At 36.6% G+C, this 14,515-nt stretch overlaps 2 protein-coding genes across 5 annotated transcripts in view; one reads left to right on the top strand and one right to left on the bottom strand.

The window, feature by feature from the left end:
- The window catches only part of blf (bloody fingers), a 201,498-nt gene extending 198,237 nt beyond the window's left edge, over positions 1–3,261 (bottom strand). Inside the window, exon 1 of the mRNA XM_073936466.1 lies at positions 3,018–3,261. Coding sequence (XP_073792567.1) covers positions 3,018–3,119 — 102 coding nt within the window. The 5' untranslated portion in view covers positions 3,120–3,261. The remainder of the gene's footprint in view (positions 1–3,017) is intronic.
- Positions 1–14,515, top strand: part of si:ch73-286h23.3 — a 192,114-nt gene that overhangs the window by 10,160 nt on the left and 167,439 nt on the right. For all 4 annotated transcript variants that reach the window (XR_659521.4, XM_073937299.1, XM_005173997.6 and 1 more), the window contains 4 exons: positions 959–1,126; positions 1,563–1,730; positions 4,288–4,461; positions 11,226–11,396. Coding sequence is in view for 3 of the 4 variants with exons in the window: in XM_073937299.1 (XP_073793400.1) it covers positions 959–1,126; positions 1,563–1,730; positions 4,288–4,461; positions 11,226–11,396 (681 nt within the window). In the remaining variant the exon portion in view is untranslated. The remainder of the gene's footprint in view (positions 1–958; positions 1,127–1,562; positions 1,731–4,287; positions 4,462–11,225; positions 11,397–14,515) is intronic.

Genomic DNA, 14,515 nt, shown 5'->3' with positions numbered 1-14,515 from the left:
CTTTGAAGAGAATATGATTTATGGATGAGTGTTTAAATGAAATGTTATTCAGGTTATTTCTTTAAGACATTGACTATAAGTTGTAGGGACAACTGAAAAAATCCTAACGAATGTCACTGTTCGGTATGCATTGATCGGTTCACATTCATGTCTTTGTCTTTATCAAGACCACTCAGCACAGGCTCATCCCGGCTGCTTGATGCCACGCACACATCACTCCATATTTTCTTATGTATGCAATACTCACATCTCCATTTAAAATAACAAACTTGCGCACACAAGCAACATGATATGTGAACTCTGCTCAAAGAAAAAAGCCAACATCAGACTCAGGCCCCTGGCAGTTTCCTTAAAGAAAGACACTCTGCTTATATCAGGAAGAACCAAATATACACTGGTGTTCACAATCCCAGTGCAATCAGCTGGACCTGTAAACACACACACATGCATACAAACACATGTATTGTAAGCCTGCGCACCCACTCTCCAACAAAAAAATAAATAAAAAATGACTGCAAGGGGTCATAACATTAGTGACAGTAAACATTTGTGTGAAAATTACTTCTTCCTAAATTGCATTTCCCTTTTAGTATTACTTGTCATTTATTAAAACAATGAGCCTATTACTAACATCAAGCTGCTTGGTTCATTTAGTTTTTTCATTGCGTGGCCTTGACAATAATATTTAAAATACTGTAGTGTAAACTATAGGTTAAAAGGCTATGTATTTTATGCTAATGCACTGTATTTCTAAGTGTTACAGTAGGGCATATTTTTTTTTACAATGTAAACCAAATCAAACCAAAAACCATGATACAAACCGAATTGTCGATTTTGTGAAAGTCCCACCCCTAATCAGTACTCATCACTTTCCAAAACAGCTCTGAAAATCTGTTAGTATAAATACAAATGTGTTGTATTTGTGCAGCCTAATTCTCTGATGTCATTTCTCTTGTAGGTTAAATGATTGTAACTTAACACACAGAAGCTGTTCTGCTTTGGCTTCAGTTCTCAGATCAGATACCAGTCTAAAAGAGCTGAACATGAGCAATAATAATCTGCAGGATTCAGGAGTGAAGCTGCTCTGCACTGGACTGAAGGATAGATGTGATTTGGAATTACTGAGGTGTGTGATGTTGCATATGACAAATAAAGCAAAACTCAAGTTCTAATGATTTTTAGGAAAACTTAAAATATACAAATACTTCAGGTTATTTCAATAGCAGTACATTAAAGACCAATACAGCATATTGTGTGTTCCAGAATGTGGGCAGTATGCAGAGCAATTTTTTTCATTAACAGTAAAAGAATAAACCTTGTCGTCATGCATTATTTAAAGTTTTTGTTTTCTCTATATTTTTATACAAACTTTAATCAATTGCCAAATATTAGACATGTATTAGTAATATTTTAGTTAGTGTTTAATTTAAATACTGTTATAATCACAATGTTTGAATAGTCAATTGTATAAAAACAAATGGATAATGATATGATTGTTATGTTAACTCATCTTCGTTCTGAACCTCAACTTGTGACTCTTCAGTGTTGGTGTTTATTTTCAGGCTCAGTAAGTGTGATCTAACAGAGAAAAGCTGTTCAGCTCTGGCTTTAGTTCTCAGATCAGACTCCAGCAGTCTGAAGGATCTTGACCTGAGCAATAATAATCTGCAGGATTCAGGAGTGAAGCTGCTCTCTGATGGACTGAAGGACAGTAAACTGGAGAAACTCAGGTGAGCTGATGTCTAATACATTCAACATTTCGGGATCTCTGCTTTTGTGATGTGTTGGAGAAAATGAATTCATTTTCATTACTTTTGTGTTTTTTTATTAGGAAAATGTTAAGACTAACAACAGATTAATCAATCTTTTCTATTGTATTATAAAACATCTTGACCAGACAAACTTCCTATTTTTTTACTGTGCTGCATACTTTTTAGAAGAACTGCTGTCATGTGGAAAAGCAGAATAAGAATAATTTTAGGGTGTGGGCCTTTGTTCCAGAACTATTGTCTAGACATGTCACAAAATGTCATGATGCTTGTAGAAGTTGTGAAATATAGTAAAGAGCCCATATTATACATGAAATAGGGTCATATCTTGGTTGTAAGGGTCTCCAACAACAGTCTAATCTGCATGCAAGGTCAAAAAACACTTTTCATGGTCTTATAATCTGCATTTATTTTTACCTAATTATCCCAGCGACTCCTGTATGAATCGTCCAGTGATTCATTTGTTCCCAAACCACACCTTAGCGCGAAGCTAATCTGCGCTGATTGGACCGATGACAGTCTGTCGCGATTGGTCGACTGCCTTCAGTCAGAGAGTGAAATGCCCAATAGCTAATCAGCAATATAAATAGTAATCACAGTTCATACACGCTCGATAGTGTAGGCGTTGATTTTAGCTGCCACACACACACACACAAAAACACACACCTCGCCCGCACCCGCCAGGTTTTAGCCTGAGAACCCGCCCGGTTTTCTGCCCGCCGCGCCTGATCCCGCTTGAGCGGGGGAGAACACAACCAAAAATCACCTAGCTATCTCTCTCTCTCTCTCTCTCTCTCTCTCTCTCTCTCTCTCTCTCTCTCTCTCTCTCTCTCTCTCTCTCTCTCACGTGCGCGCGCACTAACACACACACACACACACACACACACACACACACACACACAAGCAGTCACATAGGCAAAGCTCTCTCTTTCTCATTCGCATAGCAATATCCGTGATATTGCTAGACAGCCCGCTCCCGTCCCAAATTAAACCCGTTACCGACCGCTCCCGCGATTTATTCGGAAATTTATTCCCGCGCCGCAGAAATCTGGCGCGAATGCAGACCTCTACCACGGAGCTCCATAAACAAAGCAGCACGCGTCACGTTTTTAACGTGGCTTTGCACGCGATAAGAGAATATAGCCAGTTAACCTGATACAGTACACACGGTTACAAGTAACAAATCACAACTAAATTCATTTGCAAGCTATAGTCAACGAGGCAACAACTTTAATCGCGCATACTTACACTTGAGAAATGAAGGAAGAAACCCATCCTGACGTCCATCAGTAAGTTACTCTTTACTGATCCTTCCTTTAACAAATGCAGATGAAGTATTCTTTGTAGCATGTAGCTTCCAGAAGTTTCCAGTAGTTTCCAACTGCTTGGTTATAATGCTGATGTTTCATCTTTGGGTAGAGACTCAATATAATATCCATCTGCAGTGTGACTTCAATCGACCGGCATGTTTGTGTGCGTGTGTGTGTGTGTGACTGGGTTTCTGCGTCAGAGGGCGGGGCCTCAGGTTTGAAATCTCCCGGGTTTGCGCGTGCACGTGAATAACTTGGTTTCGTTCGTACGTCATGGCGAAACACCTAATAAATCGGTATCAAGGCGACTCGTTTGAAGCACTATGAGTCGACTCTTTTATAGATGAATCAACCGTTTTTAAACACTGTATTACAGATTTAAGCCTTAGCTGGATACTTCACTTCACTTAAAGCTGTGTTACACACTACATGGAGGGGAATTTTCAAAAACCCATAATATAGGCTCTTTAAAGATTCATGTAATTGTTCAGTTCTGGTATGCAGAGAAAGGTTGCAGAAAGAGGAAGTAATGTCCAGGGGTTACAAAGAGCCAAGGGACGGCAGAATGACTGATAAGTGACGTGAAACCAAAACTCCACCTGTTAAGATCAGTTGTGTATATATGCTGGAGTCAGGAAATGTATGTGAGTTGCGAACCTCTTGAATGTAATTCTTGTATTGCTTTGGGGTAACGTATCCCAGAGCTCTGTCATCGAATTACTCATTTATATCTAATAAATTACTAATATTTTTGGTATTGAAGAAAAAACTCTCCAGACCTTTTCTTATTGAACACGAATGGAATTGGCTTGATATTCCAACAGATGAGAAGCTTTTATTTGCAAATCAGATAACTATTTTTATCTAGTGCTGGGTATTAAAGAATAAAATTGCAAAATAAAAATAAAAAACAGAGTTCTAAAAAATACCAATTACAGTGGTTATCTATATTTGCAAATGAACACTTCATGTTTTGTTTTATTTTTTAAATATTCTTTATTTAGTCAGCTATATTTTTCATAAACAGAATTTTCAGACTTTTAACCTGCAGTTTTTTGCAGTGTATATATATATGCAGTCAATAAACAAATGAACCTATGGTGCTTACACTTTATCTGAAAATGTGTTTATGTTTAGTGATTCATACACATTTGTGTATTAACATGAACCACAATGTTGTTTTTATTTCTGAGTTTTATTTCCTCTAGTCTTTCAGACTGCAGCATCAGTGAAGAAGGTTATAAAGCTCTGGCTTCAGCTTTGAGATCAAACCCTTCACACCTGATAGAGCTGGATCTCAGAGGAAATGATCCTGGACAATCAGGAGTGAAGGAGCTCACTGATTTGCAGCAGGATCCACACTGTACACTGAAAACACTGAGGTGAGACATGAGGAAAATATGCATGAAAGTCAATTATTTACAGACAGTGCTTCATTTGTAAATGAATAATTCCCAGAACAAAACCAGGAAATAAAAGTTACAGTGAACAACGTCCAACACACAGTGTCCGTTTTCCTGGAACGTTTCGTCATTCAATGTTGATAGTGCAAAAAAGAGCTTCACATTTCTGAAAGGTCTTTACTTATTTTGTGCCATATATAATGTTATGGGTCAGTCATGGATAATCAGAACATGAAGCTACAAACGTAAATCGCATGAGCAATCACTTTTCAGTTCACTTCACTATTTTATGCCAAGTGAAAAAAAACAATAATTAAATGACTCACTTAGTCTAGTCTTCAAGAAGAGTCCACAGTTAGCGCTTCCATCATGTTTTCTGGCTGACTTGAGATTGCTTTGTTTATATCTCCCGCTATCCTGATCCATCCGCGCAGTTTTATCTTCTCGAGATCTCTTTAGATCAGGTTCATTTTTAGATTAACTTGTGGCTTCAAAATATGAAATGCGTGATTGTCTCAGCCATTTTGAAAAATAAATTTAATCAGGTTGGCCACTATGCCAGTATTTATTTTTGCTGCTCACTGGTCATAGAATAATCACCAACCAATGAGTGTGGGTGTAAACATAAGAAAGCAGACAGGCTGAAAATATTGTTGAGGGCCAATAGTTATGCTTTAACTTGTGTGCACACACAATCCACACAGCCTTCTCTTGCACTCATTTACATTCTCTCTCTCTCTCTCTCTCTCTCTCTCTCTCTCTCTCTCTCTCTCTCTCTCTCTCTCTCTCTCTCTCTCACTCTCTCTCTCTCTCACTCTCTCTCTCTCTCTCTCTCTCTCTCCCTCACTCTCTCTCTCTCTCTCTCTCTCTCTCTCTCAAACACACACACATACACACACACACGCACATGCACACACGTAGGTATTCAGTTAAAATAAATACTGGAATGAAAACACAAACATCTGAAATTTTTTTGGAACAGGATCCAGCAAGAATTAAGCACTGTTTACAATGTAGTATTTCAACAAAACAATAGAATGGATAATTTGTTGCATGAAAATTAATCATCAAAAATGTCTGTAGAGTTTAGTTGTGACAATTTCATTTTAAAATAATAAACATAATGGGTTACTGGATGTAAGGTTACTCTTTATTGTGATGCTTTGATAATAAAAGTGCTAAATCATTGCACTTAATAAAAGTACTGATAATGGAAAATTATATTATTGTGGATACTCTAAAAAGTTAATTAGTATAATAGTTCAATGTTTTTGGACTGAACACTTGGATTACATTTAAATCAGCTCAGATTGACTGTAAATCTTTGACTCTACAGCAGGTCTGAGAGACACTCCAGATCTTCACAAACTTGCAGCTCACAAAGCAAACATTTCTGAACATGTTTAGTTTAAAGCCAGAAACATTTGGAGTCTTTATTTTCCCTTCTGTATTTTCTTTAAGGTAGACGCAATGAAAAGTACATGTTTGCAAACCTACCGAATGCTGATCTTGTGTTGAGCCCAATGAGCCTTACAGTACATCTAAAAATAGAGCAAGGGTGTTCCTCTAGCGACACCGCTTTGACTCACACGCTGAAAATGGCGGATGTGAAACGACAAACTGAGGATATGGTGACACGCGCCTGTCAATCAATATTGGTGGCCGGGGGGACCGCACTTCTACGTAAAGTTGCGGTCGGTCTGAAAACCGCTCCAATTGGTCCAACGTTTTTATGTTGTAAATTGAAAAAAAAAGGACTAGGTGTGTTTATATCACCCCAATATGACGGTCTATACACTATATTTATACACATGTCTGTCCAGACAACTTGAAAAGTAGATTTTTCACCATAGGTGCCCTTTAAATATTTAGTGTATACACTACAGGGAGCTATAGGTATTGTATTTAGTCTTTCAGAGTTTTCAAAATGGAACATCACTCTTTTTTCTGTTAGCCTGCAAAAGCAGTTTTAAGGAAAAAAGCAAGAAACTAATAAGAAATATTTAACTAAATTGAAATAAATGCAGTTTTGACACTTTTTCACCACAGGCACAAGTGTGTTTAAAGTAGACACAATGGCAATTTGTTACCATCATGCCAGAATATATATATATATATATATATATATATATATATATATATATATATATATATATATATATATATATATATATATATTATCTAGAATATAATCTATGACATTCTTAAGACAATGTCTTAAACTTTTACTATTGCACAATGCTAACTGACATTCATTCACGTATTCTCATTATGTATAGGAAAGGAGAGAATAGATGACAGACTGTTTCTTCAGCTATTAAAAATTCTAAAAGTTTTTAAAACTTTAAGTAAAAAAACTCAGAATTGTTTTGAAACAACAATAAATAATTTTTGCTTTTTATGTGTTTTTATTAAACTTTTTTTAAATATAACATTTAATTTAAATGTTTACATTCACAAAAATAAACAAATAAAAATAATAAATAAATAGATGATTATAATAAAAAATATAAAAATGACAACTTAAAAAAATACAGCAAAAAAGTAGATTAAAAAAAAAAAAAAAAACTCCAATATAAACACAATAACTACAACAAGGTCCCTGATTATATTTCACAGATCAAAGAGTTTTCCTAACTAGATTGTAAAATTCTGAACAATGACCATTACCTTGAACGCTTGATTTATGATTCTTATAAAAAACCTTTAACCAATAAACAAAAGTGTCATGAAACGTTTGTAATTTATCATTGTAATTTTAAAAAAACTGTGTTTTAAAAACACCCAGTCCAAACCATCAAACCCTATCAAATATCAAATGGCCTCGAGTGTTTTGCCTCACGTTTTGCCGTTGTGTGCTGTGTGCTCGAGCGGAGAAAGCGTGTTACATCAGTCATGTCTATGCTAGCAGCCAATCATAGATATATACACTAGATACCACATAGGAACCCTGAGCATGCGTCAATAGCGCCGCCATATTTGTACAGTGCTCCCAGGACAAATGTCATTCAACCACACTAGCCAAGACAGTGTTACTACATGAAAATGCTGTACTTTGGCGCTGTTTACGGGTGTAGTAACGAGCAAACAAAGAAAACAAAGCACAGAGGCAGAACATTACATAGGTAAGGTTTAGTTTTTTACGTTTTTGTATGTTCTGAACTTTTGTGCTACACAGGTAACGTTATTGATGATAATACAGTCACTTACTGCATTCACCATAAGGCAAAGTAACACCAACTCGCACTAAATACTCAGCTTATGCTAGTTTTGTTGAATAAAATCAGCAAACAATGCAAAAGAAATATAACGAGATGCTGCGCTGCCAGAAACTTGTATTATTGTCGGCTAGTGAAGGAGTCCTTCATAACGGAGATTTATTCACAAATTAATCGCTCTGTCAGTATGAGAAGTGAAAGCAGGAGAGGAGGTGTGTTTCAGGACATGATTAGATCAAGGAGGGAGGATGGTACATTTCTGTACACACAAACACAAGCTTTTTGTCAGGAATGCCAGTGCGGAGACTTATCTATCAATGTAGAAAAGTGATAGAAAATATAATTTTCGTAATTTCTTAAAATAACTATACTGACCTCAGGGAAAACTCCCGATCAGAGACATATGTGTATATGTGGCTCTAGATGGCCACAGTCTCTCTGGCTCTAGATGGCCACAGTCCTTCACTGTACCTTGGTCCCGCATTCATTTCAAAGGAGCACTACCTTGTACTAAAATGGCGGCTCTATTGACGCATTCCTTCCAATAGACAATAACAAGGTAGGCGACATCTAATGTATATATCTATAGCAGCCTATAAGTATACAAAGTGACGTCATAGTTCCCCCACTCTATTCATAGATATATACATTAGATGTCGCCTGGCCTATTGTCTATTGGACGGAATGCGTCAATAGCGCCGCCATCTTGCTACATCTTGCTAAATGTTCTGCCTTTGTGCTTTGTTTTCTTTGTTTGCTCGTTACTACACCCGTAAACAGCGCTAAAATCTTTAGAGCTGTCTACATGTGTAGTAATGAGCAAACAAAGAAAATAAAGCACAAAGGCAGAACATTTTATAGGTAATATTAAGTTTTTTTCTGTTTTTGTATGTTCTGAACTTTTGTGCTAATCAGGTAACGTTATTGATGATAACAGTCACTTACTTCATTCACCATAAGACAAAGCAGCTCCAACTCGCACTAAACACTCGGCTTATGCTAGTTTTGTTGAATAAAATCAGCAAACAATGCAAAAGAAATATGAAAACAAGATGCTGCGCTGCCAGAAACTTGTATTATTGTCGGCTAACGTTAGTGAATGAGTCGTTCGGTGGATTCATTCACAAACGAATCGCTGCCTCCGTCAGTATGAGAAGTGAAAGCTGGAGAGGAGGTGTGTTTCAGGACACGGATTATATTAAATTTAACAGGGAGGGTGAATAGTACATTTCTGTACACACAAACACAAGCTTTTTGTCAGGAATGCCCGTGCGGTCACTGATCCATCAATGTAGAGAAGTGATGTAAAATTATAATTTTTGTAATTTCAAAATAAAAATTACATACTAACATCCAAGAAAACTCCCGATCATAGATATATGTGTATATCTCTGGCTTTGGATGGCCACAGTCCTCCACTGTACCTTGGTCCCGCATTCATTTCAAAGGAGCACTACCCTGTAGCAAGATGGCGGCGCTATTGATGCATTCCTTCCAATAGACAACAATTGGCCAGGCGACATCTAATGTATATATCTATGCAATCCATCTACAGGAGCCATGTTTAGTCAAAATTTATTATTCATTCATTCATTCATTTTCTTGTCTGCTTAGTCCCTTTATTAATCCGGGATTGCCACAGCGGAATGCACCGCCAACTTATCAAGCAAGTTTTTACGCTGCGGATGCCCTTCCAGCCGCAACCCACCCTTGGAAAACATCCAAACACAAATTCACACACACACTCATACACTATGGACAATTTAGTCTACCCAATTTACCTGTACCACATGTCTTTGGACTGTGGGGGAAACAAAAGCACCCGGAGGAAACCCACGCGAACGCACGGAAAACATGCAAACTCCACACAGAAACGCCAACTGAGCCGAGGCTCCAACCAGCGACCCAGCGGCCTTCTTGCTGCTGTACCTACTGCGCCACTGCTTCGCCCCGTCAAAGTATATTATTAATATTCAATTACAATTTAGTTTAGTCCAGTGTTTGAAATGGAAATAAAAAAACTGTCTGTGATTTAGGTACATTAATTAAAGCACGGGTCGCGAGATCATGCAGTTTATTCCTGAGACTTTTCCGACACCCATCATGCATGCAACAAGTTCATGTTTCAACTCCTGCACATTAATCATGACCTATACACACTTAATTTAGGCTTTCATGGGTTTTGTAATATTTAATTGTTGCAATATGTTTAAAACATCAAAAACATCGAAGAACTTGCACTGTCTTTGGATGTATTTTACACACATAAAATCTTCTTTAAAAAATCTAAAATACTGCAGACACTGCCATCTTTCTGGCATCTTAGATCAATTTAATTACGCATTATTCACTTACATTTCAATGAGGACATCTCTCTATCCGGCATCCTTCTCCTAACTCATGTTGATAAATTATCTCAGTTTTAGGTCATTAGGAAGTTCTTTTGAGGTTCTCATATTGCTACTTTCAGGTTCACAAGAAGGAGAAACACAACTAGCAATCAGCTATATTAAATACCCTTTTCCGAGCCACTCAAATAATTTTTGTGCTGTAATCAATCAGCATTAAATGACTACAGGCTTTACAATTTGCCCAAACTTTTGCAATTTATATTTTTCAGTTTCAATTTAATTTCACACATCTTAATACTGCTACACAACGTATTTCTGTCTGAAAAACATCACATTAGCTTTCACTCAAATTACTTTGACGAAGTCTTTTTTGGAAGTCTTTGCATCTGTCTGTGTGATATGTTTCAAGTTCCAGAAGATATTGGAGCACCTTTTCGTGCCTCTACCCTGTCTCCTCAGCAACACCGATACGTTCCTCAGTCTCTCCAATTCTGCTCATCAAACCGTTTATTTTGCATTTCAGATCCTCAACGGAAGTCTCCAATTTTGTCAATGATGTTTTTGTTTGTTTATGTCAATCTTAATTCTCTTTTCTTATTGATTTTTGAACTTTAGCTTGTATGGTAATCTGGCATTTTTTGATGTATTCTTATATCTCGTTGACGTACTCATTCTGAAAACTTTACTTTTATATGAACTGGTTGTATGAATAAGGATTTATTATAAAAACAAGACTGAGCTTAACGTTCAAGCGTGTGCCATCTTTATTGCACCACCAGAAGTCATGTTTATTCAATAATAAGACAAAGTCATCTTAATAAAGGTGTCAAGTATTTTATGGTATTGATACTCTATTTTAGAGGGCTTAAACTGCTTAAAAATAATAAAGCACATACAAAAGTGTAAGTAGAAAATTATTTCAAATTTGATTTACATTTTTGAATTATGTATATTATAGTAAATTTAATAACACATTTTTAATTTAAACTGTAAATTAATATAAACAAGAAACTAGGTGGCCAGTTTCATCCTGCAGGTGACATTTATATTTTTTGTTTCAGTTTTTGTAAAAGTGTTATGAATAGATAAATCTGGTCTTCTCATCATGTTTTGTAATGCAGTAAACAGTGACAGTAGTTGAGAACTGACTCCTGCTTGATCTTCTCTTCTTTAGGTTTTTGAGTCCTGCTGCTGATGAATTCTGTCAGTTTGTGTCTGGAATTGAGGGTAAAAACCTGTTACTCCTGAAAGAACTGAATCTGAGTGATCAAGAACTAGGAGACACACGAGTGAATCAACTCTCTGCTCTACTGCAGGATAAACACTGTAAACTCAACACACTCATGTGAGTATCTTACATCAGTCAACTTGTTGTTTGGCGGCAGCTAGCTCTCTGCTCTTTAGCCCTCTCACATGGTCATTACTGAACCTAAGCAGGGTTGAGCCTGATGATTACCTGGATGGAAGACCCCCTGAGAAAACTACAGTAGCTTGCTGCAAGAAGAGATGTTAATGAGGCCAGCAGGTGGAGCTTATCCTTTGGTCTGTGTGAGTCCTAGCACCCAAGTATAGTGATGGGGACCCTATAGTGTCAGTAAACACCAAACTTTGGATGAGACATTAAACCGAGTCCTGACTCTCTGTGGTCATTTAAAATCTCTGGATGTCATTTAAAAACAATAGGGAAGTTTTAAGGCTTGGTTGTGTTTATAAGATGCAAAGCATTCCTTGCTCAAGCTTTACTTGTAGAAAATCATGTTATTTTTTTCTATATCTTACTTTGATTATATACAGCTACTCAGCTAACATGAAAACGACTGACATATTTCCTAGTTCCTCTGAAAAGCCCGCCCTTAAGAGGCTGTGATTGGTCAGCTAGCATAATGTGCTTTGATTCGTGGATTGGCTTCAAGTAACGGCCCTATAAGCATACGCTTTTGTGATGTGTAAGCAGTCCAGACAGAGCAGCTGTTAGCAGCATTAGCTGCCTGAATCAGACAGAAAAATGAAGAAGAGCCAAAATGCAAAAGATGCCAAAGAGCATTTCCTGTTGTTTACATGCTTTTTTATGTCTTCACTACAACTTACTTTTAATGCTAGAAACTGTGCATGTAATAGATTAATTTTAACAAATAAAAATACTGTGGTTCACAATCCACAGTTTCATCGGTTGGAGGAGTTTTTTAGCCAAATTTAACACTGAACTAGGAGAGATTCTGGAAGTTCTCCTTTGTCAAATGCTAGCTATATATATTTTTTACAGTATGATTCCCTGGAACATAATTAAAATTAAACTGTAAGCACTTCTCTCTTTGGGTTGTGTCCTTTGGAAGCCTGAAAACACAAAACACAAAAGAGTTTGGACAGAATTTTTGCTTTCTCTGCTGTAACATTACAGCACCTCTGGTGTATAGCTTATGATTTCACTAGCTCGTATGTATTTTTTTGTAGTCTTCGAATTAATTTGCTATAGGTTTTGCTAAGCTAAATCTGTAAAAGCCATTGTATTGCCTTTGCATTGAACTTTGAGTGGCTTACATTCAGACATGTTGTTTATGTTCACACAGCTACATTACACTGAAGTTTGAAATATCATACTGGGCCACCCCTTTAATGTATGAATCATATTGAATGTTTATTTATTGCTCATGCAGTGATCATTAATGAATGGTTTAGTTGATTGTGAGTTCTAAATTATCTGGTGATTATCTGTGCATTAATTAAGCATTATTTAATGCATATTAGTGCAACCATATTGAATTGTTACCTATACAACACACCCACACATACATATACACTTACATACACACATTCACATAGCCTACATGTGTGTGTGTTTGTGTATGCACACATGTGCGTGCACATGTACATGCATGCTTACACTTAAACACACACACACACACATACACACAAACACGTGTGTGCTTGATCAACGGGTTTAGGTCATTTTGCTGTGGAGTCCTGATAAAGTAGGGATTAAACCAAAGGTACTGTATAGTAATTCCATACAATTAAAGCTGACAGATAGTAAAGCTGTCGTATCTGATGTTCAACGTGTAAAAACTAGTGCTGTCAAAATTAGTTTGTTGACGCATGTAATTAATTTGAAATATTTATTGCGTTAAAAGAATTTTCGCAATTAACGCAGTTGCAGGTTTTTTATTTCCTGTTGTGGTTGACGTGTGTTCAACATGCAAAGAAACATATATATGAACAAGGAAGCACTTTGAGAAGGCAAGTTTTGGTATCAAATAGTTAATGTCGCATTACCAGGCTCTCGTGAGTTTTATGCAATTTCGGGTGTTTCATTTTTAACTTTCGACTTCCGTTTTAATGGAATTTGATACCGCATGGCGAACGGAAAAAAAACCTCTGCATTTCGTCACTTGGTGGTCCTTTCATGGGTTGCTGCTTACATGGTAGACTCGTAGTAAGAGTATTTTCTTAATCATATTAGTGTCTATGAAGTGCCGAATGAAGTCGCGAGCTGTCAAAAGACAGCGCATTCCATGTGTCCTCCAATGTTTTACTAAGTTTGACATGTTTCCCCCTTAAACGCAAGTGTCTGCTTTGTCAGAACCCTTGTGAAATACAGCCATACTTTTGAACACTTAGTTTAAGCAAATTTGATGAACGCGATCATGCGTGTTGAATCTGAAGGGAGTCACTCCGTCTGCCCTGTCCTGCGTGTCTCTCTCTCTCTCTCTCTCTCTCTCTCTCTCTCTCTCTCTCTCTCTCTCTCTCTCTCTCTCTCTCTCTCTCTCTCTCTCTCTCTCTCTCTATGTGTGTGTGTGCACTAAATCAAAAAGTTACGAATTGCTGTGAGATTGAGTTGCTCACAGCAATACAACTTTACAATGAGTGCAATTGTTTGTATTCAATACTTTATTATTATTATAATTTTCCATTTTGCACATTTGCAATGCCTTTATTGTGGCATTTTTTTGCAGTCCACTTAGAATCCAACTTTCAAATCAATGTTTTCTTTATTGGCATTGATTTTTTTGAAAGTCAAATGGCTTTAACATGTCTGTGTTTTTATTTCTGTAATAAATATGGCTGTCAAGCCAGGATCTTGATGGTTTATTGTGGGTTTGAATCTTGTTTACATGAAGAAATCTGTTACAAGTTTAACTAAAATTCTGATAAACGTTTATATTTTGAATTTAAATAGTTTTTGTCTTGCGTGTACATTAATTCTACATTTGAATAACTAAAATTACAAGTTTCAGTCTAAATGTTATAAATCGCAATTAATAAAAAAAAAGTGTGATTAATTAATTAATTTATTTTAATCAATTGACAGCACTAGTAAAAACGTAAAAATCTCTGAAATTTTTGTCTATGGTTAAATGAGCCTTTAAGTAGCCTACAGTAACACAGTATTTGTACTTCATTACCTATCTCTGCCACTAGTAATGTTACATCAGTTGATATTAATACCATTTATAAAATGGTAAAGTG

Source organism: Danio rerio, chromosome 22, assembly GCF_049306965.1.
Source record: "Danio rerio strain Tuebingen ecotype United States chromosome 22, GRCz12tu, whole genome shotgun sequence".
Classification (NCBI taxonomy): domain Eukaryota; kingdom Metazoa; phylum Chordata; class Actinopteri; order Cypriniformes; family Danionidae; genus Danio; species Danio rerio.
This window is presented reverse-complemented; position numbering and strand designations above follow the sequence as displayed.